Source organism: Eschrichtius robustus, chromosome 6 (assembly GCF_028021215.1).
Source record: "Eschrichtius robustus isolate mEscRob2 chromosome 6, mEscRob2.pri, whole genome shotgun sequence".
NCBI classification, from domain to species: Eukaryota; Metazoa; Chordata; class Mammalia; order Artiodactyla; family Eschrichtiidae; genus Eschrichtius; species Eschrichtius robustus.
The window spans coordinates 143,546,863-143,572,995 of NC_090829.1; the positions used below are offsets into that span (position 1 = coordinate 143,546,863).

General features: G+C 56.3%; 1 protein-coding gene across 4 annotated transcripts in view; it reads right to left on the reverse strand.

Moving 5' to 3' along the window:
* Nucleotides 1–26,133, reverse strand: part of PRDM15 (PR/SET domain 15) — a 59,589-nt gene that overhangs the window by 17,687 nt on the left and 15,769 nt on the right. For 3 of the 4 annotated variants that reach the window (XM_068547114.1, XM_068547116.1, XM_068547118.1), the window contains exons 4-15: nt 24,947–25,100; nt 22,428–22,680; nt 15,939–16,040; nt 14,435–14,659; nt 12,782–12,902; nt 11,195–11,376; nt 10,982–11,076; nt 10,561–10,648; nt 5,684–5,851; nt 3,427–3,524; nt 1,100–1,231; nt 393–527 (exon numbers count right to left, since the gene is read on the reverse strand). In XM_068547114.1, the coding sequence (XP_068403215.1) occupies nt 393–527; nt 1,100–1,231; nt 3,427–3,524; nt 5,684–5,851; nt 10,561–10,648; nt 10,982–11,076; nt 11,195–11,376; nt 12,782–12,902; nt 14,435–14,659; nt 15,939–16,040; nt 22,428–22,680; nt 24,947–25,100 (1,753 nt within the window). The remainder of the gene's footprint in view (nt 1–392; nt 528–1,099; nt 1,232–3,426; nt 3,525–5,683; nt 5,852–10,560; nt 10,649–10,981; nt 11,077–11,194; nt 11,377–12,781; nt 12,903–14,434; nt 14,660–15,938; nt 16,041–22,427; nt 22,681–24,946; nt 25,101–26,133) is intronic. The other variant, XM_068547115.1, reaches the window with a different exon arrangement.

A 26,133-nucleotide genomic window follows, 5' to 3' on the forward strand; every position in this document is an offset into this window, starting at 1 on the left:
GCAAGGGTCCCTGCCATGTGGGGGGCAGGCGGAGGAGAGAGAAGCCCTGGCCTGCGCCCACGTTCGTGGACACGGATCCCCACTGGTCAGCCACACAGGCACGTGTGGACCAGACTGATTCTGAGACAGTGGTCCCCTGACGGCGGTGAGACCCGTATCCACCATCCCTGAGAACCAACGAGACCTGGGGCGCCTTCCAGGACATCTGTGAGGCGCCCCCCCATGCCAGAGCCTCTGCGGGCCGGCAGCCCTGCAGCCCCAGGGCTCGAAGGCTGCAGGTCCAGTTACCTGACACCTTTTGCAGCTGTACTTGTGAGGCGCCCCCCATGCCAGAGCCTCTGCGGGCCGGCAGCCCCGCAGCCCCAGGGCTCGAAGGCTGCAGGTCCAGTTACCTGACACCTTTTGCAGCTGTACTTGTGAGGCTCCGAGTCTGCACTCTCGTCGGAATTGCCATCATTCTCTTCCGAGGAGATCCCAATCTTGCCAATAAACTCCTCCCTCTGGTGGTCATCCATCAGCGCGATGTCCTGGAAAACAGTCACCGTGTCCAACTTCTAACACGCTTGGTGCAAGCTTTAACCGGTGATTTGCAGACCGGATGCAGAAACCGTGCCCTCGGGTCACCTGGGACAGCCCACCCCCCGACGGTAGTGCCATCAGGCCCCGCTCGCGTTCAGGTGACTGTGAACACCAGGGCTGGAGCTGCTGGGAACAGCCACCGAGCTGGGCCGCGTCACCACCGACCACTCCCTCCTTCTCCCTGGATCGGCACTTCTTCCCCCCACCCCCCCGGAGCCATGACCCCGAATCCTCCCTCCTCTCCCCACCACACCCACAAGCTCCCGTCTCACGTTCCTCAAATGCAGGGAGGGAAGCAAATGCCCCCCGTCCCGACCCTCGACCCTCGTTCTTCTCCCGGGAGGTACCTAGCGTGGAGGGGTTTTATCGCAAGCCCTGCAGGTGGGCTGCAGGAGACACAGCAAAAAGACTCCAGAGGGCTCACCGGAAGAGCGGCAACGTGGCCACGCTGACCACGAGGGCCGGCCCCGCTCCCCCCACCCCCACCCCGTGCGGCCCCGGAAGGGGGACGCCAGCTCACCTTAAAGTGGACGTGGATGTGATCCCGGAGCACGTCCACGCGGAAGAACTTGCGCCCGCAGATCTCACAGGTGTACTTCTTGTCGCCGTGGGTCAGCAGGTGCTTGTTCATGTTGCTCCTGCAGGAGAACACCTGTGGGGAGGAGAGCCGGGTCGGAGAAGCCTGCTGCCGTGCGTGCCCGGCCCACTGGGAGGCCGTAACTGGGCACAAGAGCGCAGTTTCTCCCCAGTTTGAGCTGCAGCAACTCCTCAGTGTCTGAGACACAAATAATCACGTGGTGCTGGAATCATGACCGTTCAACCGTTTAAACTGGTGTTTCCATTATAATACAGAATTAACTGTTGTCTAGTCTTCACCATAAACGGCATTCTGCTCAATTTTATTTAGCTCACTTAAATATTTCACTAGGATGGGGCCTACCAAGAAGACTAAGTCACAGAAACAGCTGCAGTTTTCTGAAAACGGATATCAAAAAAGAGTTATGTCCTCAGTGGGTGTTCCGTATTTCATGCACAATTCACACCGCCTCCCCCGATTTCTCAGTGCTTCCTGTCTAAAGTGAGGAGTGTGGAGACTCGGTCATTCACCCAGTACTCATCCACTGGGTGTCCCCTCTGCTGCCCACAGGCGCGGTGCAGCCCTGCGTCCACCAGCAGAGCTCAGTGGACAAAAGCGGCAGCAGAGACGACCCCCAGGGCCCGCACTGATCTGAGAGTCTTTGCCCACACGGCCTTCGCCCCAGTGGCCGAGTAACCTGGAGAGCAGGCCTCCTTAGAGCTCACCCCGACCACGCATGGTCTCAGGAAGAGAACACGCCATGAACGAAAGGGAAACGGTTCACGAGGAACAGAGGCTAACGCCTTCACGGGACACTGCTTTTCAAGATCTGCAGGTGACTTGGGGCCAACAGCCCTGAGACCACAGCCCAGGGAGGCTGGGCGGGAAACGGAGTCAGCAGGGCAGGAAGATGGGCCTCCAGGGAGGGACAGAGGCTGCAGGTGTCCCCCGGCACCTGTGTTCTCCAGGCAGGCGGGGCTGGAGACAGGGGATACTTGGAAGCAATGAAGAATTCAGTTCTAGAGACATTCAGGCTCTTTCACCTCCTGCCTGGACCCTCCGTGAGTGTTCAGTGAACATTTCACAGAATAAAAGGTGTCTGAATGTCAGTCACACAGCTGGCTGGTTTCACGTACACCATCTCCCAAGGACATGGAAGGGACACGGTGCCACCGCTCCTCAGAGCCGGTGGTCAGTGGGCAGAATGAGTGGGACACGCGAACACGGGGCAGCCCCCACCCACCCCTGCCCGTGAGCGGCCCGGCCTGGCCACCCGGGCTCAGGCGTGTGTTCCGTTACCCCAGCTTCCCCTCCCCCTCCAGCCCCCAAACCCACACTAAGTCAGAGCCCCAGCACGGAGCCCACAGGCCACGCTACCCTGCGGACCTGTTGCTTTGCGGTTTGAAAAAAATCAGGAAATTTCCCGTAAAAACACGGGTTTCCGTTTTCTCTTGGAAAGGTCAAAAGATCTGGCAATGCTGCCACGTGCCAGCTGGCTGGGCCGAGTCACAGATGGCCGTCTGCCCGGGCCATCACTTCTGGCGGCTGCTGTCGCTCCAGGGCCACGCGGCTCACGTGGGCTGCGCGTGGCTGAGAACCTGGGCGAGCCGAGTCACGGGAGGTGAGTCTAAGGAACGAGCAGCCGCACCTCCAGCCGAGACCAGGCGTTTGTGCACAAAGACCACCGCCATCTCACGTGGTAAGCTGACATGGCCTGGAGGGCAGCGCCCGGACAGGGTTCCCTGTGCAGGGCTGACGTGGCCCGGGGCTGCTCGGATGGGGAGTGCACTCCGGACGTGCAGGGCCTGCTGAGGAGTGAACCCCCTCTGGCGGCCAGCCCGACGCCCCGGACAGATCTGCTCGCTCGGGGCGCCGGCATCCGTGGACCGGGCACGGAGCACACGGCTGTGGCTCGGTCAGTCTTTCACTGGGAAATGCTGCAGGGGGACCGGCGCTGACCAGGAAAATAAACCCGGACCTCCCGTCTCCGCCAGAGGCACGCGGCTCGGGGTGCTGGAGATGGAGTGTTCGTGCCGGGGTGGCACTAGTGGAAAATCGTGGCCGAAGGGAGACGAGGCTGAGCTCCTTCCTCCACAGCAAGAGAGCAGATGACCAGAGCACGAAGTGAGGGGACGCCGTGGCTGGGGACACCAAGTACCCACTTGATCTTAATGTTCCCCCTCCCCCACCACATGCAGTGCCTAGAGCTCTGCGTCTTCCCCTAAGAAAAGGTGAGCTGTGCCCCGGGCCCCGGCCCGAGCCTGCGTTACCTTGCCGCACACCGGGCATCCCGACGGCTCCTTCCTGTAGCGCACCAGGTTCTCGCCACCGCCGGCCTCCACGTCTTCCCTCTTCACCCGCCGCACTCCTGAAACCCCCCGCCCCCCCGCCCGAGAGAGTCAGTATACACGAGACCTTCCCACATCAGCCAGGGTCACCTCCAGCTGACGGAGGACAGGGCTGCCCACGGGTGGGACAAAGGAGAGAGCGGGGTCACTCGTCCATGACGCACCAGCGCTCCGACACGGGACCCGGGAGGGAGGGCAGGCGGCCTGCACCGCCGACTCCGGAACCCGGGCCGCACCTGAAACTTGGAAATCCAAGGGCAGCAAGTGTCTTGAGCTTTCCACGCAGAGGAGTCAGAATGAGCTACTGGTAAGGGAGGCATCTGTGCTCAATCTAAAGGCTCAAGGGAACGGTGGGGTTCTCAAAGGCGTCTGTAAGTAGGAGGGCATTTTTATTAAAAAGATACTAATATTCACCCTTCAAATTAAATCAGCCCAGCCCAATGAGGATCAAGGTAAAAAGTCAGAAAATAATAAAGTTTCTGTGGTTTTAAGGCATAAGTGTTCACAATTGGGATCAAAACAGACTTAGGAGTTCTCGGGAAACAGGAAATCTATGAATAAAAGAAAGAGAGAAGTTCCTTCTCATGGTCTCTCTCTACACCACTGACCCATCCTTCTGGGACATTCCTGCACAGCTGTGCTCAAGAACGGCCAGCACACTGGCCTGGAGACAAGTACATCACTCCCCAAAAAGCTCCCAGTGGCGTAAAGCACACAGGTCTGAACTGGGCGTGGATTACGCTTCCGTATAGAGGGAAAAACCACGCAACGGCCACACAGCATTCGCTCATTCCCGAGGAAAATGATCTGAGTGTGTCAGCTGTAAAATGTTGTAAGATAAAGTTGTAAAATGCAACCCACATATCTGTCAATCAGGAAGCACCTGACTTCCGGCAGTAATGGCGGCACTAATGGGCCCGCCTGGGGCTTTATCATCAGGGTCCGGTTCAACCAGCCCAGCAGGTCGGCACAACAGCCATCCCCACAACACAGGTGAGGAAACCGAGGCCCAGCAGCATGACCAAGGCCACCCAGTCACTAAGCGGACACCAGGCGCTAAGTGCAGCACCGGATCACAGATGGAAGGGGGTGGAGCTTATGAACCCACGTGAAGAAGGGCCAGGTAAAAAGGCAGAGTGCAAAGGTGATGCAGGACGTGACCAGACTCCAGGCTTGTTTTAAAAGCCATGAAGACACGTGTACACGCACAGCTGTGTGCGATGGTCAGACTTCGTGTACAACTTTGTTTTCTGACCTTTTTCCCCCGACAAGCATATACTTCATTTACAATTCCTTGTAAAATGATTTTTTTCAAACTTTTAAAACAAGGTGCTCTGGTCAGTGAGTGCTGCTTACAGAGGCTGGTCAGCAAGAGGGCAGTGGGTTTTAGGGTAAAAAACTAAAATGTCAAGATCACTAAAACTAAAATGCTATTTTGAAAGAGGGTCTGTCTGAGCAGGCTCTTTGAGAAAGCCTCCCAGGTAGGGCAGGTGCTCAGGACACACCTGTGGCCCAAGGTCCCCGGTCTCTCTCTTTTCTCGGGGCCCCTGCCTTCCCCTGCACAGCTCAGGGTCTGCCCTGTGGGGTCGCCCACAACCCCCCCCCCCATCCCTCATCGTGCTGCCGCCCGCCTTCCCCCCCATTAGCGACCCCACTGAAGTCCACCTTTCTCCTGAGCTGGCCTCTCGTAAACCCACCACACGACAGGCAGCCCCCAGGCACCCCAAGCCCACCGCAAATGGCGAGGGTCATCAGGGGCCCCTGGGGAAACAGAGGAACGAGGGCAAAATCACTCACGGCCCCAAACAGCCTCCGCCTGAAACGTTCCGTTCCACGCACACAGCTGAAAGCACACCACACCCCATGTGAAATTTCATACACTGCTTTTCTCCTACTTTCATATGGAAAGCATTTTCTCACAATATTAAGCTCTCTGAAAACAAAACGTTTTTGGTGACTGATAAAATTCAGTCCTACAAAGAGTCTGCTTTTCCTAACCTTCCCCGCTGTGGAGCGTTTGGGACATTTCCACCTGTTCCCACTCGCACGTGATGCTCTAATCCCCCATCAGGACCTCCTGATGCCCGAGCCGGTCCCCATCAGGTGGCGCCTCGCCAACAGGCAGCCACGGAGGCGGGGCCAGCGTGAGCCCCGCCCCCGCCCCGGCAGGCGCACTCACCTTCCAGGTGCCTCCGCTGGTGGTCCAGCATGACGTCCTTGCGGTAGAACATTTTGCTGCAGACTTCACAGGCAAACTTCTTGTCCCCGTGCTTCTTCTTGTGCTTGGAAAGGTTGCTGTTGGTGGAGAAGAATCTGAAACACATCTCACATTGGAACGTCTTATCATCTGTCGAGGAAGCGGGGAAACACACAGCAACTTTTAGGTACATGACACCGAGTATAGGCTCAACATCATGGCCGTGGGACCGGCAACGAGGCGCGGAAGGAGAGCGGGGCCGGGAAACAGCACCGCCTGAGCTGACGAAACCCCCCTGCCAAGCCAGGCCTGAGCAGCGTGCAGAGCAAACAGGTAGCTCACCTCCTTCCTCCCTGGTGCCACTGGTCTCCCACAGCATCTGGGGATCCGTGGCTGGACCACAGCTGTCCTGGGCCCTCACCCCCTCACCCAGCCTGACCGCAGCGCCGGACCCTGCTTCCCCCAGCGTCAGATGAGCGGCATCCTGCCCCGCCCCACCGCTGCCCCGAAGCCCACCCATCACCTGCCCCTCCTCTCCCACGCGCCCTCCACAGGCTCCGCCCCCATCGCACAAAGACATCCCCAGTGTCTCCCACCTGTGAACAAAACCGTCTGGTCCCTAGGTCCCCTTTGGGAGACGTGCACCCACCCCCAGCAAACACGCCCTCCCCACAGTGAAGCCTTCAGAGATACCCACAGCCCGGTGTCCCTCCCCAGTCCCTCCCCAAAGGTGGCCAGACTGCCCCACTAGGGCCTCTGACAGGCCCACCCTGCTCTCTCCCTCCAGGTGCCCAAGGCAGACCCTGGGGTGTCCTGTCCCCTCCCCCCGGCCCGGGGGTCTGCCCCCCCGTGAGCACAAGCACAGGGGCCATCAGGGCACCTGCCCGGCCCTGGCACCTGTTCAGCTGTCTGCCTTCGTCCCAGCCATCCGGCCTCCGCCCCTGGTTTAGGGGGTCTCGGGGCCTCGCCTAGCGCTCTCCTCTCAGACTTGTCCTCTGCCCTCAACCCCACCACGCCCACCCTGCTCCTGCCAGGACGCACAACTGCCCACGGGTCCGTCACCTGAGCCTTAAGCCCCAGAAGGCGGCCCTCCTGCAGCACCGGGAACACCGTCCCGTGTCACCTGAGTGGGTGGGCGTGACCGTGTGCGTCCCCCTCCAGAGTGAGGGCCTGAGGTCACACCGTGCCACCCTCATTTCTGGGCCTTTGGCTACAGCCCACTGACCACTTCCCGCAGTCAGTAAACGTTTGCTGAACGCGCAAATCCCGGAGGCCGGAGGCAAAGCTTCGTTTTCTACAGTGATTCTGACTGCGGTCATCACTCCGCCGCACGGCGGACTCCCGTGTCCGGAATCGCAGCCTGGGCGCTGCTGACACGCCGGCCGGGTCACTGCGGGAGGCTGTCCCGTGCCCTGTACATTGAGCAGCGTCCCCCAGGCAGCTGCTCCAACCAAACCGGCTGCAGACTCTGCCCAGCGTCCCCCAGGCAGCTGCTCCAACCAAACCGGCTGCAGACTCTGCCCAGCGTCCCCGGGGACTCAGGCCTCAGCAGTTTAACTTCTGCCAGGCGGACCCCGACGTGCAGCCCAGGTGGAGGCCCCGGGGTATCCACACAATCCCCTGTACACGCGTGTGTGCGTGTGCAGTACCTGTGCTTATCATGCAGACATTTCCAGGCTTATTTTAGGGGTTACATCATATTCCACCCACTTCATACATCGCAATTTACTGCATTTTTGATACTGTAGGTAATTTAATGATCCTTTTCCTACTAGATTTCCTCAGCGTGAATCCTTAGGAATGAGACCACCAGAGACAAGGGCGTCTGCCATCCTGCTCTGTGAAGGGCCGCGCCTTACAGGGCTGTTCCATCAGATCACCCGAGACCCCGCCCACCCTGCGACCCCTAAACCACACAGGTAAGCCTCCCTCCTGGGCAGGTGGCCTCACAAGCCCAGGAACCCGACAGCCATGGAAGGGCCAGCGTGGCCCTTGGACTTTCGCTTCTTCTAACGGGTCGAGTCCCTCCCAGCGTACGGAGAGGACCCACCTCTAACCACCCCCAACACCTCCAGTGTGGCCTTCGCCGGGTGACGGCAGCGCTGGAGCAGCTGTCCGGGCCAGGCTGTCACCACGGTGGCTTTTCCTGCCATGGCGTCCACATGTCACCAGTTCAGGAATGCAGGCAGGTGCTCGACGACAACCTTCTCCCACCCGTAATCCCTGCTGCCCTCGAGGTCTACACTCATGTTTTAACAAAATGCAGCAACTGAGAGCAAACACCTATTATGTGGTGGACGGTCAGGCTCTCAGCGTGGCTGTGCCCCGCTCTCTGTCCACCCCCTGCCCGGCCAGTGCCCGCCTCACCTCCACACGCTCACGTGAACTGCTCGCCCCCTGCCCCAGCTGGGGGCTGTCTGTTCTAATCCTCAGGCCAGAAAGGCTCTGCCTCTCTGCTAGTTCATTAAAGGGAAACACCTGCCCTCCTGATGGCCGTTAACCTGACGGGCTGGGAGGCGTGTGCCCCAGCCGCTGGTTTCCCTGGTAACTGATGAGCCAACCTGATGTCAATTTCCCCTACAAATGGCAGGCTCCTTCTCCCCTGAGGGGGGAAGACCTCTGCCTGACGCATGCTGCCTGCCCTCTGCACGTGGCGGGGTGTGGCTTCAGGACCTTTGTTTCAGACGTGTAAGGTTCCCCCGTCCAATAAACCGTTGATGTCTCTGTCGCTGTCTCTGGGCCCTTTCTTTGGTCTCGAGGTTGGGGCAGCTCCAAGGCTTGCAGGCCTGGGGGTGCAGCCCAACACGTGGGCTCTGGTGAAGGAGGGGGCGCAGGGTCACCCGGGGAGACCCTGTCTTGCCTGAGGGCCTGGACGTGGTCCTCTGCTCTTCTCCAGCTCCCTCAGGAAGGTCGGGGGCAGACGAGGGCCATTTAGATAAGCTCCACCCGGCCTCCTCACACCCAGGACAGACCCTGCTCAGTGAAAGCTTGAGAGAAAGCCCAGCAGACCCATCATTTCAAAGCTCACACAAATCCCTGACTTAATGGTCTACGGAAGACACATTCTCCTAACGTGAACACTGTAAGAAAGTACAACGGCATGCAAACAATATATTACACAAATGACCTCAGCTCCCAGGTTTATCCTTTGTCTTCCATCCAAAACTTCTGACCTTTGAAATTGGAGAGAAACTGCATTTCAATTCATTGCTGCTCTGTTAACTTCTATATAACGAAGACAGACGAACGTCTGGTTTAACAGAACTTTTTGCTGACGTGTAGCAACTGCTGCTTTGACTTAGTACCTTCTGTTTCATTTGCGTACAGAGAAATAAAGATGAAAAGAAGAGAACCGGTCTGCCTCAACCTCCAGCGGGCCTCAGCAAACACCCGGGCCCGCGAAGGGGCATTGCCCTCCGCTCTGACGCCCACCCACTGAGCTCGTGCAGAACCGAGCGTGGCCACACAGAGCGCCATCCTGCCCGGCGACAAGCTCAGCTCGAGGATCCTCTGACTGACATGGCATCAAAAGATTGGTGGATTTCCCCCAGGTTTTGGGAGCGCCTGGGCTGCAGAGTGCAGGTGGCGTAGCACCTGGAAGTGCACCTGGAAGCTTCCAAGTCCACTTCATGCCGTGACTGATGCTCAGGGCAGCCGGAGCTCAGGTGACACAAGACTCACCTGCCACTCAGAAAAGCCCCGCCCTGGGAGCGATGCACTGCGGACGGAGGAAACCACAGTTTCCAACAGGAGCCCTCAAAGCGGAACAAGCAAATGAACCCAACAAAGGGACACGGCAGAGGCTGCAGGAGCGGGTGCCGGCCACGGGCAGGGAGGGGCAGCGGCGATTTAGGTGATGGGGTAAGGGTGCCCTGAGATGTGGGCCGGCCGGCACCCTAACAGGAACCAGCACAGCGATACAGAGTGACCGGTGACACACACAGAGGGCTCGACAGGAAGGGGGTTCGGAACCAAAGGTTAACCTGGCAGGTCTCTAAGCCGACTGCCACTGGTACCCACCCCCCAGGTGTGCGACAATGCCTAGAAGAGGGGGCCGAAAAGACAACAGCGACCCTCCGCCAACCCCATCCTCCCGGGGTGGGGACGCAGCCGCCCGCCTTCCCCCGCGGGGCACAGGGCAAAGAGCCGCGGGGACAGGGCACGGGCCTCCCCTGCCGGCCGGGCTCCTGCGCAGCCGTCCCCTGGCCGTCCACGGGGATTTACACATCACGTACACTCGCCAGCGGCGCGCTTGGCCAGACACGGGGCCTGAGCCCCTCGGCCAGGCCCAGAGACCCGTCCCAGCCACGGGCTGGTCCAAGCACGCCGGCTTCAGCTGCATGCAAGCAGACGAGGGTCCATGTCACGAGTGGGGACTGGGGAGAGCGGCAGGCTCAGTGGAGGCCGGTGTGTGCGAGGGAGCGGCAAGGCCCTCGCCTGGACCCGGGCGGGGTCCTCGGAGGGAGGAGGGCGGACGGTTGAGGAAGCTCCTGCCGACAGCGAGGCGGAAGCCCACCCCTCCAGCCGGGACCCCACCTCTTCAAGGACTTCTCACGGGGTCCCAGAGCAGCCCTACCGCTCACCATCCTCGGCGACCATGAAACCCCCCTGCTTCACCACGGGCTCAACTGTGGGCCATACGTGGCTGCTTTTGAGGAATAACAGGATGTGAAATAAATCCCCTTTTAAAGGGAAAGTTTCGGTCTCTTTAGAGTAAGTAACAGCTGCTTGAAGCACCCCGAACGGAGGGGAACGTTACAGCTGAGGATGCCTGTTAAACCCACCTTCACCCTCTGCCGGAACACCTGGTTCCCACCCCGCCAGGTACCTGCGCCTCAGCGCCGGGCGGGGCCGCTCACCTGTCCGGCAGTTGTGAAACTCCAGCGCGCTCTGGATGCGGAAGGTCTTCTCGCAGGTGCCACACCGGTACCTGTACTCGCTGTCGACCTGGTGGGAGGGGGGGCGGGAAGCGGGGGCAGCTGGGACGCACCCCCTCAGGGAGCTGCTCCAGCCATGGGCCCTTCCCCCCGCTACCCTCCCGCCCAGCGTAGAACGTGAACCCTGCCTGGCCGTCCCCCTGCCCTGGAAAGGGAGCCCCGCGTCCAGGTGACCTCGCTGCCCATGCGGGCCTCCCGCTCGGCCCCGAGCCCTGGCGGCACCCAGCCAGGCCCGGACCCACCTCGGCCGCTCCGGCGCCCGCTCCCTCTCCCGTGACTCTTTGGTCAACGTCAACGGTCTGCTTTCCTCCGTCACTAGACAGAGCAGCGGTCCTTCACCCACCTCGTTCCTGCTGTGCTTGTAAGAGACGTGCTGCTTCAGACTCTCCTTGCGGCTGAACAGCTTGGTACATTCCTCGCATTTAAACAGCTTGTCGCCTAAGGGACGAGCAGTGACAAGCCGCGCCCGCCGCTGCTCCAGGTGCCCTGAGGCCACGTGCCCGCCCGGGACACGCCGCCCAGCTCCCCGCGCCCGCCGACGTCCGCGGGGACTCACCGTGGGAGCGCACGTGCCTGCTCAGGTTGCTGCTGTTCTGGAAGATCTTGCTGCAGATGCTGCACTGGTAGATCCGCCTGTGCTCCCCCAGCTGCCGGACCAGCTTCCGCCGGATGCCGTGGCGGCTCGAGAGGACCAGGCTCCTCTTGAGGCTGATGCCGCTGCTCTGATGGTGGGGGAACCTGCGGGTGAGACACACACGCTGTGAGACGGGGGAGACGGGGTCGTCGGAGAAGAGAGGTCAAGGTCACAGTCCCCTGGGAGCGAGCCCCTGTCAAATCTTCCTAGCCCGGCACGAGAGTGGGGGGCCGTGCTCAGGCGCAGCCCTGCGGCTCTGGGGCACCTGGAAGGGACAGACACCCTGAACGTACAGTGGCACCACTTAGCTTTTCCTGTACCGGCCACTCAGCTCCCTGGGCGTTAACTCCGGCCACCAGGAAGCCTGGAGCTCAGTTTGTGCTCAGTTTACGTTCTTTGACCATAACTGTTCTCTTTTCTGTCACTTGCCTCTACCCTGTTTCATATTTTCCCTGAACCTGATTTTTCACACTTCTTCTCCCTATTAAATGTGTTTCTGACGGTAAGTTACCGAAACCCTCTGGGCAATAAGACGGAGTACAAATAAGTAGGTCAGGGTCACCATTTCTGACACTGCTCTGCTCTGTTTTCAGTCTTTCCACAGCAGCTTTCCGGACCCTACGGGACCAGGCGCATTTTGACCCCGTGGGAAAAGGGCTGGAAAAAAATACTGCCACCAGCTTATTCAACTTTAGGGCAAAAAACTGCCTAAGAATAATAACTAAAATACAAATATTTTCCTCGTTCATAAAAAGAAGAAACACACAGAGCAAGGTGTTAAATTTACAGAAATTTAAATACAAACTGTTCTATCATAGCAGCATTTGTTCACAGCAGCCAAAAGGCAGAAGCAACACAAGTGTCCTTGATGGAAGAATGGATAAACAAAATGTGGTCCATCCACATGATGGAATGTTATTCTGCCTTAAAATGCAAGGACAGTCCGACACCTGCTACAACACGGATGAACCTCGAGGGCATTACGCTAAGTGAAATAAGCCAGTCACAAAAAGACAAACACCGTGTGAGAACACTTATATGAGGTCCCTAGAGACAAAGGTACCTCCTCTAAGGTCTTCACAGAGACAGAAGGCAGAATGGTGGGTGCCAGGGGCTGGGGACGGAGTGGATGGGAGTCAGTGTTTTTAGTAAGTATGGAGTTTCAGTTTGGGGAAGATGAAAAAGTTCCAGAGATGGATGGAAGGTTGCACTGCAATGTGAATGTATTTAAAACCACCGAATCGTACACTTGAAAACAATTAAGATGGTAAATTTTGTACTGTGTGTATTTTACTACAGTAAAAAATATTTCTCAAAATTTTAAGCTATTTTCACAGTGGATGCACTATTAACCCCCCTGGGCTCCAGAGTTCCTGCTGCTTCCCAAGCACATGCGTTTCCTACAAGAAGTAAACCATCCCCTCTCATCTGCCCTTCCCTCTGGAATGGATTAGCCACCACGGCGCCTTTGCCTGTGAAGCCGGGCCCGCGTGCTGCTCTGGGACATACTTTGGCACTGAGCTGGCGTCGCTGGGGGTGGTGGCCAGCTTCCCCAGAACCAGCTCCATGATCCGCTCGTCCGGCGACGCAGTCACAGGCTCGACCTCGGTCATGATCTCTGCCACTTGCTCTGTGTGGAGGGGACAGGACAAGCCGTGTCATCACCAGGGCCGGGATGGAACGCAACCCAACCAAGATGACAGGCCCAAGGGGCCACAGCCAGGCCAACGTTGCAGACACGGATCACAAGATTGACAACAGGGGAAAAAAAAAAAACAAACTAGAAATAGTTTAGAATCCACACATTTACCTGCAGATTTAGAAAAGCAACATATTATTCTTAACTCAAAACTGGAGTTACAATCTGTGATTAAGTCATGACATTATCTCAATCCCTTTTCATACCACCTAGAACTGAAACACTTTGATGTACAGTGGGACCTTATAACCTAACTAAATCCGTCCTGACAGAGATTTGGAAATATTAATTTTTATAATTACATAAGCCATCTTGAGTATGTTCAAAAGCAGATCATCATTTTGTACAAGAGTCAAATATCAAATAACCACAGTAATAGGGACCCAGGCCTGAACCTCTGGACAAATGAAATATGGGAAGGTTACATGAAAAGATTTAGCCACTTCACCTTCTATGATGTCTTCCTAATGCTACTTAGAATTAGTGAAATAATCATTTAATAAGCTTTTCACCTCCTTCTCCTTTTCTCTACTTGTTTATAGAGAAGTAGGGAAACCGTCCAGGGGAAGTTTAAACCACTTCTCCTGAGACTATTATGTGAGGGCTGCTCCTCTGAATTCTCTTTGATTCCAAGAAAGGATAAAAATTTCTTCTCACTCTCGCAGAAGAAATCCTGGGCTACAGCAGACAGCAAAAAGAAAAACTGCCCAGACAGCAAAAAGAAAAACTGCCCAGCCATCAGTAAGGAAGGTAGTGAGGGGACGCACTTAGTGTCTGAGCATCATGTCTGGTCCTTACGTGCGAGACCCGCCAGGAATCCTCTGGCACCAGGCACTTCTGGCAGAGGCCACGTGAGGGCTGAGGGGACACGGCCTTGTGGGAATCCCACACCCGAGAATGAGGGCCCAAGTTCCCTCCAAGCTCAACGGAGGCTACCGTATAGTCAGAGAAGGGCTTTAGCCACGGCCTGGAAACCAGCTGCACGCCCGTCCCCAGGGGACGCGGGAGCAGACGGTGGGGCATCCACATGATGGACCAACACGGCTCAGCAGCAAAGGAGAAGCAGGGGGACCCCAGTGTGGACAAGTCTCCCCTACACGCCGCGTGGGAGATGCCGGGCACAGAAAGAGTGCCCAGGACGGGAACGCCAGTCCACGCGGAGACAAGCAGGGAAGCGGCTGGAGGGGATGGACGCGTTCTCTGTCCTGATACCCGGCTACACAGGTGGACCCGCTTGTCACAGGTCACAGCCGGCACACCCTGCCAACGGCACTGCGAGTCGCTGTACGCGAAGAGCCGCTTCAGCAGAAGAGGAGGGCTTAGCCTTCGCCTCCGTGTGGGCTCTGTGCCGAGTTTTGCTACCCGGCGTGGAGGCAACATGGCCTCAGGTCCCTCGCCATTCCCTTCACTGCTGCCCCAGGACCAGCACCGCCTGCGGGCCCCGCCCCCGGGACCAGCCTCACCTGTGGGCTCCTTGCCTTCAACAATAACTAGAGGCTGCTCTGGTTTGGATGCTTTGGGTTTTCTCCCCCTTCGAGGCTTTTTCTTCTGCTCTTTGGCGGCACTGACGCTCTTGGGAACTGCGGGAGGCTCCCCCCGGGGCACGTCTGCTTCCTTCTCTGCAGCCGGATCCTGCTGGCCGGCTGGGGGGACGCTTTTGGATTGTTCCAAATGGCCCAACAGGTGCTCTGCAGGACAGGGAAGCAAAAGCATAAGGCAGGGCGTCCGCTCCCAACCTCCATTTTGTTTGTTTTTAATTTTATTTGCTAATAGTGTGCCCTCTGCACAGGCAAATAAACTTTATTTCTTCTGCTTTGAAAACGACAGCATTTCCAGTGCACCAAACACAACCACCATTTAAAAAAGTCAGTTAGGCGATAGAAGCGGGGCAGTTTTGTAAAATCACGCACAGTTTTGTAAAAACTAAAAGCATGGGTACACATGTATGAGCAAAGAGAAACTGTGGAAGAACACAGCAAAAAGGTAATGTGGGTCTCTCTATGGTGACCTTACAGGCAGTTTTTATATTCTTCTCAAAGCTTATTTAAACTTTCTAATTTTTCTACAATGAATATATAATACAATTATTTTAAAACATAGCCTTTGAAGAGGAATACTGATAAATATTCAATTCATAATGAACAAAATTGTCTTTAAAAACACTGCACGAAAGGCAAAAACCTTTATTTTCAATGGAAGAAACCTCAAAGACCTCCCAAGGAAAGACAACTGGGCCACACACAGGAAACAGACAGGGGTGCCCACGCTCCCTGAATGAAGGTGAGCTGGGCTCAGGCTGGCCGGAGGGCAGGGCACCAGCAAGAGGGCGGAGGAGTGACCCATGAGACAGATGGGGACTAGCGCCCTCAAGCGACCACTGGCGCCCGCCTGCACATTCGGCCAAGGACCGATTCTTCCCATCGACAACCTGGACTGGCTCACACAGGCCTCGGTGTGAAGTGGCGGCTATCTCCCCATTTGTTCCACACTCAGGGCCACTGTGCAGGGCGAGAGCCCTCGAGGGGCCAGGGAAGGAAAGGGGTGAGGGATGAGGGAAGGAAAGTTTTAACGCAAACAACGTTAACGTGCTGCGTGTCACGGGAAGGGTTTGGAAGTTTGGCCACATAGCAGAACAAGCTAACGATGAGGCCACCCGGCTGCAAATGCTTGGGAAGGCTACAAAAATAGAGACTGCCCCCCACACCAAACTAATGCTCTGCTGAGCTTCAGAGAAAGAAAACAAGATCCCTCGCTGCCAGACACGCAGAGAACTTCAAGCTAAAGCACAGATCCCAGGAGGAGGCCTGGGAGACACAGGCTGGGAGCTGAGCTTCTCCCGCAAAGCCAGGGAACTCCCGTGTGTTCTGCCACCATCCCAGAGGGATGGCGAGGAAGTGACAGAGCACATCGGGGTGAGCGCAGCACGGGACTCGCTGGCGTCTGGCTGAGCAGGCGCCTGCCCCTTACCATTCAGCAGCTGCAGCTCAAGGAAGGCGGCCGAACACACCTTGCACACCCACCGGCTGGGTTCCGCCTCCACTGGAGTGCTGCTCTCTGGGGTGCCTGCAGCTTCAAAAGACAAGAGGGGGAGGTGGTCCAGCAGCTCCTCTCTCTGTGCAGCCCAGCCCAGTGCAGGGCACACCTGCCCTCGTAGGAGGTGCCATGACAGCGGTAACAACTGCCACCGCTTGGGAGCGGGTCCAATGCTCCAGGCACCGTTCTCGGAGTTGTACCTACACGGACTCGCTCGTGCCTGTGAACGTCCCCATTTCACAGATGAGGAAGCTGGGCACAGAACACTGGAACCAGAGCCTGACGCAGGGCTGCCACCAGTCACGGAAAGGTGGCCTCCTCCCAGAAGCCAGTCTGGTGGGGCCAGACACCATCCCCCCATACAACTTCAAGAAAAGAAACAATGCATGCTACGGCCCACATCGAATTCCCCAACCTCTCACTGGCTCATGTGACGAGAAAGGGCGGAACCCCAAACAGCCAGGCCATGTGCCCTGGTGTGGCCACGGCTCCTGCCCAGCGCTGGCCAGCAGAGCTTTCTGCAATGACAGAAATGTTCTGTAACTGCCGGCCAGGGGGGCGGCCACGTGCGCCGAGTGCCCCTGAGGAACTGGACTTTCACTTTTATTGAATTTAGGTTGAAACAGCCGCCTGGGGCAGGTGCTTACAGCGGGGGCAGCGCCCCTAGCCCTCCTGGCACCCCCGTGGGAGTCTGGGGGGCGGGCGGAGATGCCCAGGGTCCATGGAACACAAAGGGAGCCCCTGGCTGCACAGGCTCCTTCTCAAAAAAAACTACCGATGCTCTTGCGAGACCTCGAAGTTGGGGATGTAATGGCGAAGAACCTTTGTACTCTATTCCAAGTTAATCACTAAAGGGGTGTTGCCTATAAGCTTAAATTATACCTAATGCCCCTCACTGGGAACCCTGCCTCCCAGGTAAAGACAGTTAAACTAAAACACCTTTGTTTGGCTCACAGGAAACATCCTGGCCAGGCTCACCTGTGAATGGCTGCAGGAAGGAAGAAATTAACACATCCCCTGACCGGAACCAGGAAATGCCTGATTTTATTCCCTCCCCTTCTAGTATAAAAGCAGCCTGGATTCTAACTCAGATGGTTCTTTGGGACACAAGTCCACCATCTCCTCGGTCTGCTGGCTTTCCAAATAGAGTCGCTATTTCTTGCCCCAACTGGTCTCTCGATTTATTGGCTGCTTGTGCGGTGAGCAGGACGAGCTGACTTGGTAACAGGGACATTCTAAGTGAACGTATGTTCGTGATTTCCCGGCCCGGGAAACTGATTCGCTAAACCCCACGTGGCAGCCTGTCGGGGCTGGACAGGGGCCACCAGCCCTCACCACCACCTCCACTCCCGTCTCTGTGCAGCTTGAGTTGACACGCACAACCCACAGCAACCCCCCGGGGCCACTCACAAAGCAAAACCATCCAGAAGAGTGACTGCACACGCGTTCAGAACCAGGAAAAAGCAGACCTCTGTCTGTGTCAAAAACCAGCGATAAGGTTGCAAAGGATGGAAGAAACAGACGGAGACCAATGCTACAACCGTTCGCATGCATTTTCTGAGTCTCCGTAAGTTAACAAGAAGAGAGAAACGTAACTGCAGTGTGAAATTTCTGGTTATACCAAGACCAGAGCAGCAAGAGTGAAGAGTGCGCAGCACAGAAGCAGGGTACTGCTGCGGGATGTGCCCTGCGGCCCGGCCGCTGCTCTCCTCTGCACGCATCTCTGGGAATCCACTGAACAGCATCAGGAGATCGGGGACAAATGGAACAAAGGGCCAAACTCCTGTATCTCACTCGCCTTCCCAAACACACATGGTTCTACAGAGGGCAAAGCACTCTTGCACAGGAGAGTTTCAGAGAAGGAGGCTGAGAAGGGGTTCGCTGGCAGTGGATACTCGGGAATAAAGGCAATTTCTTTTAATCTGAGTGAGCTGCTATCTCTCCACCACGAGGTCCCTGCCCAGGAATGGAATTCACGTAGGCCTGACCTGTGACCTGACCTTCGGCAGGAAACCCATCTCTTCAGCCCGGTGTCCTGAACGCTAGGTCAACGGGACTAACTAGAAGAACCAGTCACGACTGCTGTCCTCCCACCGAGGGCAGTACTCTGTTTTCCAAAAATTACCTTTACAAGATAAGACGTTTTAAGAAAAAATGAGCCAGCAATCAGAAGGCAGTTCCTGATCCCAATCACTCACACGTCCAACGAAAGAGAAGTGTCTACGCAAAATGAAACAGCAGCTGGCAGTGGAGAGACAGGGAGAAGGCCCACAGCAGGACGGTCAGCAAAACGTGTAATGAAGATCAGTCACGTGGTACATCAGCCTGTACAGCAGGACCTCAACAGGCAGAAGTGCACGGCTTTTTAAATGACGGAAAAGAAACGGCAGAACTACAGGGACAGAGGGTAGATGCTGGTCGCCAGGGGACGGAGTACAGAGCTGTAAAAGGGAACCTTCTGGGGTGCTGAGAACGCTCTGTATCTTGATTGTGGTGGAGCTCACACAACTGTAGACTTCTGTCCAAACTCTGAACTGTCCACCTAAAATCGCTCTTATTGTTTGTTAACTACACGCCCACAGTGCTGGTTTTTGAAAACTATTAGAAAATGCTAATCAAAAATGCTAAGAGTCGTTAAGATGCTGATGTTATATGTGATTTAAAAGTTCCCCAAATGTTACGAAATGTATTTATATTTCATTTTTTTCACTAGAAAAGTGATTTTGAAAATCTGATGCTGACAGCCGACTCTGAACCCCACGTATCCGCCCGCTGAGACCACTGGGCTTCCTGGGCCTCCTCCTTCATCTACCAACGGGCCCAGGTGTGTGTAAAGAAAAAAAATCAGCCTTAATGTGAGCTCAAGGAGAACATGTGATTAGAAAAGTAAATCCACTACCAGAAAAAAAAAATACACATTAATTTTTGAAAGGAGTGTGCCAGGTAGAAGGAAACCCACTTCCCTCTGTATTTACAAGTCTACTCTAGGGCTTCCCTGGTGGCGCAGTGGTTGAGAATCTGCCTGCCAATGCAGGGGACACGGGTTCGAGCCCGTGGTCTGGGAGGATCCCACATGCCGCGGAGCAACTAGGCCCGTGAGCCACAACTACTGAGCCTGCGCGTCTGGAGCCTGTGCTCCGCAACGAGAGAGGCCGCGATGGTGAGAGGCCCGCGCACCGCGATGAAGAGCGGCCCCCGCTCGCCGCGACTGGAGAAAGCCCTCGCACAGACACGAGGACCCAACACAGCCATTAAATAAATAAATAAATAAGTAAATAAATAAATAAATAAAATTAAAAAAAAAAAATAAAAAAGTCTACTCTGCCAGTCTACAGATTGGCCGATTTCTATGACAAAGATGTTTGAAGCAAATTCAAAAAAGAGAGAGAACTAATGAGTCTTAGCAGTTCCGATGCTCACCTAGAAGGTTTATGAATAATGTAGGGGCAGACTGCTCCTTGCCCACAGGCCCCCTCATGACTCTTCTGGAGCAAACTGGTTCCTAAGGCCCCTTCACCTTGCTCTGACCCACCCCATCGGGCTAAAGGTGCAGCGCTGGCCACAAAGGCCCCGTGTGATCTCACGGGTGCGTCCAGACCGGAGGCGGGACGGGGAGCGGCGTCATCTCATGAGGGGCAGAGGTGACGCCATCTCCCAACCTGTCAGACCTGGACAATCAGAATCATGCAGAAAACCAGCTTTCCACGGGTTTCTAGGCCTCCCTTCACAGGTCTTATCTGCTCCCGTTACTGAGAAGTGGGCACCCAGGAACCCAGTACTCCCATCGCACGGCTTCCGATGGGTGATGTGTTCAAAACACACACCTGAGACCGCCCTGGGCCCTGGGCACCTGGATGGGTGGGGCTGGAACAGGGTTCCAAAGCCTCTCTGTGCCAGGAGGGGACGTAAGGGGAAGGGGCCTGGGGAAGGGGCTGGGCAGGAGGCCAGGGTGGTAGGAGACAACGCGGGGGTCCTAGGGCAGCTGCCACGTCCCCAGGTGCAGCAATGGTACTGGCGCCAGCAGCACTGCCAGAGCCAAGCGGTCACTCAGCAGGGGGCTCTCCCAGGAAGAAAAGAAACACGGAACCCAACTAACCAACTAGTTAACAGTAGTCAGTAACTTCCATCGCATTGCCAAGAAATATGTGCTTGCCATTTGTCCCAAAACAGAAAGTGAAAAAAATCATAAAAGTTATTTCTAAAATTTTAGAGTACCTCAGGTGCTTATTTATTTCCCCAATTCAGAAGCTAGTTTAGGGTGACCACGCTGCTTGCCTGGTGTAATTACTAACAGCGCCCAACGTCCTCAGAAGCCCAGAGAAGGGCTCACAGCTACCCTAGCGTCCCGCTTGAGAACGGTTAGAACAGAATCAGGAGGCAGGCATTGGACAACACGGTCCTGGGCTAATTTCATGAAGATCTAGGCTCTCAAACGCAGCCCCAGATTAAAGAGCCCTCCGGAGGCAAAAAGCCAACAACAACTGGAACTCTGATAAGGGGAGGTGACCTCTGTGTTGACTCTGACCTTGAGAGCCATGAGGGGCATGCGTGCCACCTCCAGGACACAACTGACAAGGTCAGACCCTACAAGCCAAACCCTGACGTGCAGTCTGGGCTGGTCCCGGGACACACACGGGGTAAGGAATCCAGGACACGAGAAAACCAGGTCAGGAAGATCCTGGTGACCCTGGACAGCACCCGGGGAGTTGGCCTCACCTCGGTGGTTGAAAGTGACTCCTGACCCCGCGGAGTGCCACTGCAGGTGCCTCCCAGGGGCAGGGGCAGGGCCAGGTACCCGGTTTTAGCAAATCCTAGAGGGTGGGGCTAGAGCAGTCTGGTGAAAAACCCAGAGCCTCTCCAAATTCTTTCTGTCCCCTTTACTATCAAAATAAAGAAAGGCCCATCAAGCCCAGTCTCCCTCTGCAAATATCCCTGTGAAGATGCAAACCCTCTATGGCCACCAGACCCCGCGTGCAGCCATCTGTCACTCCTGGAGCACCCCCCAGAGGCTCCACGGGCCACCACCACCCAGCCAGCCTGCAGTGACTGAAGAGGGGTCCTGGAAATTCACATCCGCCTGGAACCTTTGGGTAGGGTCTTTGCAGAGGTAACCAAGATAAGATGGGTCAGACTGGTTGAGGGTGGTCCTAAATCCAGTGACTGGTGTCCTCCTAAGGAGAGAACCCAGAGACACAGGGAGAGACCTAGGCAGGGATGGGGTGGTGCAGCTACGATCCAGGAACGCCAAGGGCTGTCGGCAACACCAGAGCTGGGAAATATGGATCTTGGAGTTCAGGCTTCCAGACTGTGAGACAACACATTTCTTTTGTTTTAGCCCCGGTGTGTGGTGCTTTGTCTGGGATGCCTCACGGATCCCTCCCTCCCTCCCTCACACTGCCACGTGAGCCCACCGGGAGCAACTCCCAAACCTCCGCCACGATGCACACGTGGGACAGACCAGAACCTCCCAAACCTGTCAACCCCCTCACTCTACGGAGCCGTCCGTACCCCGTGGTGCTCGTAATGAGAGGGACCGTCTCCTTGTCAGAACCCTGTTGTTTGGGGGTCGGAAGGAAAGTCAGTGTCAGCTTCTCCCCCACAGGAAGTAATCTTCGTGGCAGCAACAAGCATGTCTGCCCCGGGCAGCACCAGGTGGAGCCGTATGAAAGCCCTGCTCTCCCAGGTCACAGTGCCATGTGTGAGCCACTTCACGTGGTCCCTCAAGGTCAGGTGGAGAGGACGAACACCCCACGGACCCACAGCGTGGGTAGAAAAGATTTAAATACATCGGCCCCCTTCACGAGGTGATACCCCCGACCCCAGGTCAGCAGGACATGCATTCTGATTTGCTTTTCCAAAAGGATGTGGGTGAATCACACGTGACTCCACTAGGTCTTTCTTTGACGACACATGCTTCACAGGCACACACGTGCGGATACACGCACGCACACCCCGACCTCCGGGAAGAGGCTGCTGGAAGGTGGCCAGCGCCAGCACTGGAGCCAGAATCCGGGTTCAAACCCTGATTCCTTCACTCTTTGCACTGCGATTCCGGGAAGGTTCCTTACCCTCTCTGTGCTCCGTTCCCTCTGCCCAAACCCAGGGGCCACAACCTGACGCCCTGGGACTAGGTGGGTGAGTGAGGCTTGTGAAGCCGCAGAGCTGGGGGCAGAGTTGCCCGCCAGCAAGCGCCTGGCTTGGGACGAGCTCTTCTAATGGTTTCTCAGCCCGGATAGTCAACAAGCAGACCTACAGACCCACCCCGTGGCGTCAGGACCGAGCCCTCGGTGCTCCCCACGCCCGCCGGCCCTCCCGGCCCGACTCTTCTCACTAACACCGAGCTGCTGCGTGCGGCCAAGGGGCCGTGGGTCCCCACGGGGCGGCAGGATGGCGGACGCGCTGGGGACAGGGGCCCCCACGTACCGTGGAGCCCAGGGCAGGCCTGCCTCAGCATGGGCTTGTCCATCCTCTTGGCGTAGAAGGCCGCGTACCACACGCGCAGCTCGGTGCCCGGGGGGATGTCACGCGAGGTGGTGAAGTACACGTCGCTGCCGTGCTGGAAGGCCGTCAGGTTCTGGTGCCCGGGCTCCGCCGCCGGCCGCACCAGCATCATCCAGTTGCAGTCGTCCTCATTGGAGGTGTCGAAGCACACGGGGTGCCCGTCCTTCTGGAACACCTGGGGATGAGCGCGGCCCGCCGAGGGGCCGGGGCGGGGGCTGGTTATCCACCGGTGTGCGTGTCAGCACGTGTGTGTGTGTGTGTGTGTGTGTGTGTGTGTGCGTGAGAGAGAGAGAAGGGGGGCTGCTGAGTGACCAGTCTGGACGGCACCACATCAGAGGCCAAACTGTGTTCCATACAGACCTATTTAGGCATTTACAGTGGTGGGAGGGCAGAGGGAGACCCCTGAACAGGTCAGGCTGATCACAAGCAAAAGGGAAGCAGGAGACACAGCAAAAGGTCAGGTGTCACTGGGAGACCCTAGTTCTCCGCATGGCTCAGGTGGGAACTGGGACGCCTAATTTCTACCTGTGGTCCAGGTGGGCACCCAGGCGTGTGCATTCTGCTGCACGAGGAAACCTGAGTTCTGCTCCTAGGCCAGGAGTTATCAGGAGACCTGAGTTCTATGCGTGGCCCGGCTGGGAACTAGGACATCTGAGGTCTACCTGTGGTCCAGGTGTAGAACCTGGACACTCAAGTTCTAATCAGTTTTCAAGTGGGCATGAAGGCACTTGACTTCTACTCCCGGCCCAGGTGTCATCGGGACACCTCAATTCTAGGCATGGCACAGGTGGGAATCAGGACACCTGAGTTCTACTCCAGTTCCAGACGTCATCGGGACACCTGAACTCTATACCTGGCCCAGGTGTCATCGGGACACCTGAGTGCTACACGTGGCCCAGGTGGGAATCAGGATGCCTGAGTTCTACTCATGGTCCATCTGGGCATCAGGACACCCAAGTTCTTCTCCCGGCTCCGTTGCGAGTATGGTCAGTGACTTTAGCAAAGTCCCTCGATCTTTATAAGCTACGCCCTCATCTGCAAAGCAGCACCATTGTTTTATGGATTAAATGCAGGCAGGGACCAGGGGAGAAGCTTGAATATTTTGAAGTTCAAAGTAACCACATGGAATAGGGGGTTCCTGTCTGCCATTTTCTGATGCAATCATTGCTTCCTCATTGTAAGAAGAAATCTCCCCACTCTTCTGGGCTTTTCCTGTAGGGACTCCCCACTGCTAAGAGCTAGAGGCCCTCTTTGAGGATGGAGCACTCGGAAGCAAGGGGAGGGGGCAGAGGGGTCCACCAGGTGCCTAACGACCCTGAGCCGGTGTGGGAACTGCTCCCTTGCCCTCCCTCCATGGGCATAAAGCTGCCCCCAGCACCCAGGTGCCCCCAGCCCCAGGTGAGCCTGCGCTGGAAACAACTCAATACGAGACACAGACCTTCAGAATCTGAGTCGCTGAAAGAAACCAAAACAGGCACAAAGGACTTTTTCAAAGGGGCCTCGGCCAACCTCGGGCCCACAGCGATTATGTGCATCAGCCCCAGGCCTCTTTACCTCACTCCTTCACATAAAATAATGTTTCTTTCTTTTCTTTCTTTGTAAACAAATCAAGTGCCTTTCCTTTCGCTCTGCTGTGCTGAAATCTGCCTTGTAAACTCAGTTCTCCAAGGACTGGCGAAACTCCGCGGTCACCTAGATCATCTCTGTTCTGAAACACGTGGGTCTCTGCTAAGGGTCTCCAGGGAAGCTCACCTCTCCGGGTAACCGTTGCCCGACCAGCACCTGTTCCTCTCCGTTTATCTCACAGGTGTTTTTGAAGCCTGGCTGAGGCTGGTCGCGTACTGGGTGCGGGGACAGAGCTGTGACTGACACCCACGTCCCTCACCTCACGGCGCCTCCGTGGGTCTCACTTTAAGTGATCCAAGCCCTCCCACCGATTTCCTTCCATTTCGTTTTTCTCAGTGTCATATAAAAGCTGTCATTTTCCAGCCTGATGTGCTTTTCAGAGCTGCCAAATTTTGCACTGGCCTCTCATCAAGGCCTCGACAAGACACCGTCCTTTCAAAAGAGCCTTGCAAAGTATCCTATGCTCTGCACCGGTGTGAAAATACTAACGCACTCCTGCAAAAATACTAACGCACCCCTGCAAAAATCCACAGAAAGCCCCCCTCCTAAAGCCTGCACTGGGGGTCTACTCTTGCATATGTTTTAAATAGACTCTCTTTAATGTCTTGCAAAATACTTAACTCTGATGCTCTTGTGATATAAAAACAAACTAAAAAAAAATCTGAACATTGTCTTGGAAATTCAGCAAAACTATAATACCTAGAGCTATTTCCAAGACATTTATGAATCACTGGAACTCAGCGGGCATCGCCCCATCTTCACGAGGAAGGTCACAAAGCAGGGGTTCTGCCTCCCCCACTGGCCCCAGCTTTTACCTTCAATGGAAACGCAGACTCCTTCTCCCATTTGGCGACTCTCCTCGACTCAAATGGGCCAAACTGCGTGCGCTTGACGAGCTGGGTCACAGCAAACACCCCCTCGGCTCCATCTTCCAGGCGTCTGATCTCCAGGTTGGAGGGAAGGGACGATCTAGAAATAGAACAAAGCAACAGACTCTCGGCCCCGGGCATCCACTGACCGAGGTGCCACCCACACCAGGGGACAAGAGAGTTAGGATGACGGAAAAGGTCGCCCTCACTGGCCCCCAGCGTAGGCGATAGAGGGGCGTTGACTCGAGGATGCGTTTAAAATCCCCGCCCAGGAGACAGAGCCGATGCGTGTGTGTGAGCACACATCCTAAGTGTGGGCTTCAGTCAGCCAACAGAGAGAGGAGGACCACAGAGAGACCACAAAGAGGTGCCATGTGTAAAGTACCGCGGGAAAGACAAGAAGTGCCACCACATTCCAAAGACCAGAAAAGCATTTCCAGCCAGGTTGCACTGGGCTGGTTTCATCGAGGATGTGGCCTTTCTAAGTAAACTCGGAGAATGTCAAGGATGGGGCACGCATGCCAGCGGGAAGGCATGTGGGCTGGGACCCTGTGTGAGCCAAGGCCAGGGCCAGCCTGACCCACGTCGGGAGTGGGGCGGACCCCCAGGGCGCCTGGAGCACACACCCCTCACAGGAGCGAGCAGGGGGGCTGAGACGAGGAACCTATCACAGAGGGACCGATGGCTCCCACGGGAACTTTGTGGGCAACAGGCAACCACTGAAGGTTTTTGGAAGAGAGCTCATCAGATCTGTACCTCAGGCGAAATTAGTAAACTCTCTGCTTTGTGCAGGGAAGTAGGGAAGTCACAGTAAGACAAGTAAATAAAGAGGCTGGGAAAACCAGTTGGGCGGCTTCTAGGAACAGCGTTGATTAGACGGCAATTTTAGCGCCACTACATGCCAGGCCCTAAATCAGGTGTAACGATCACAGCAACTTTCCAAGGGGCAGTTATTCTCTCCATTTTACAGATGAGGCAACTGAGGTGCAGACAGGCGCACGTCTCGTCTGGGTTCAAACAGCTACTACATGGTAGGTGGAGCTGTGCCCCTCCCCGCCAGGGAAACGTGGGCTGGCAGAGCTACGGAGCCCCTCGCCAGATCCAGGTGCTCGTCCAGAAGCTGCCACAGCTTT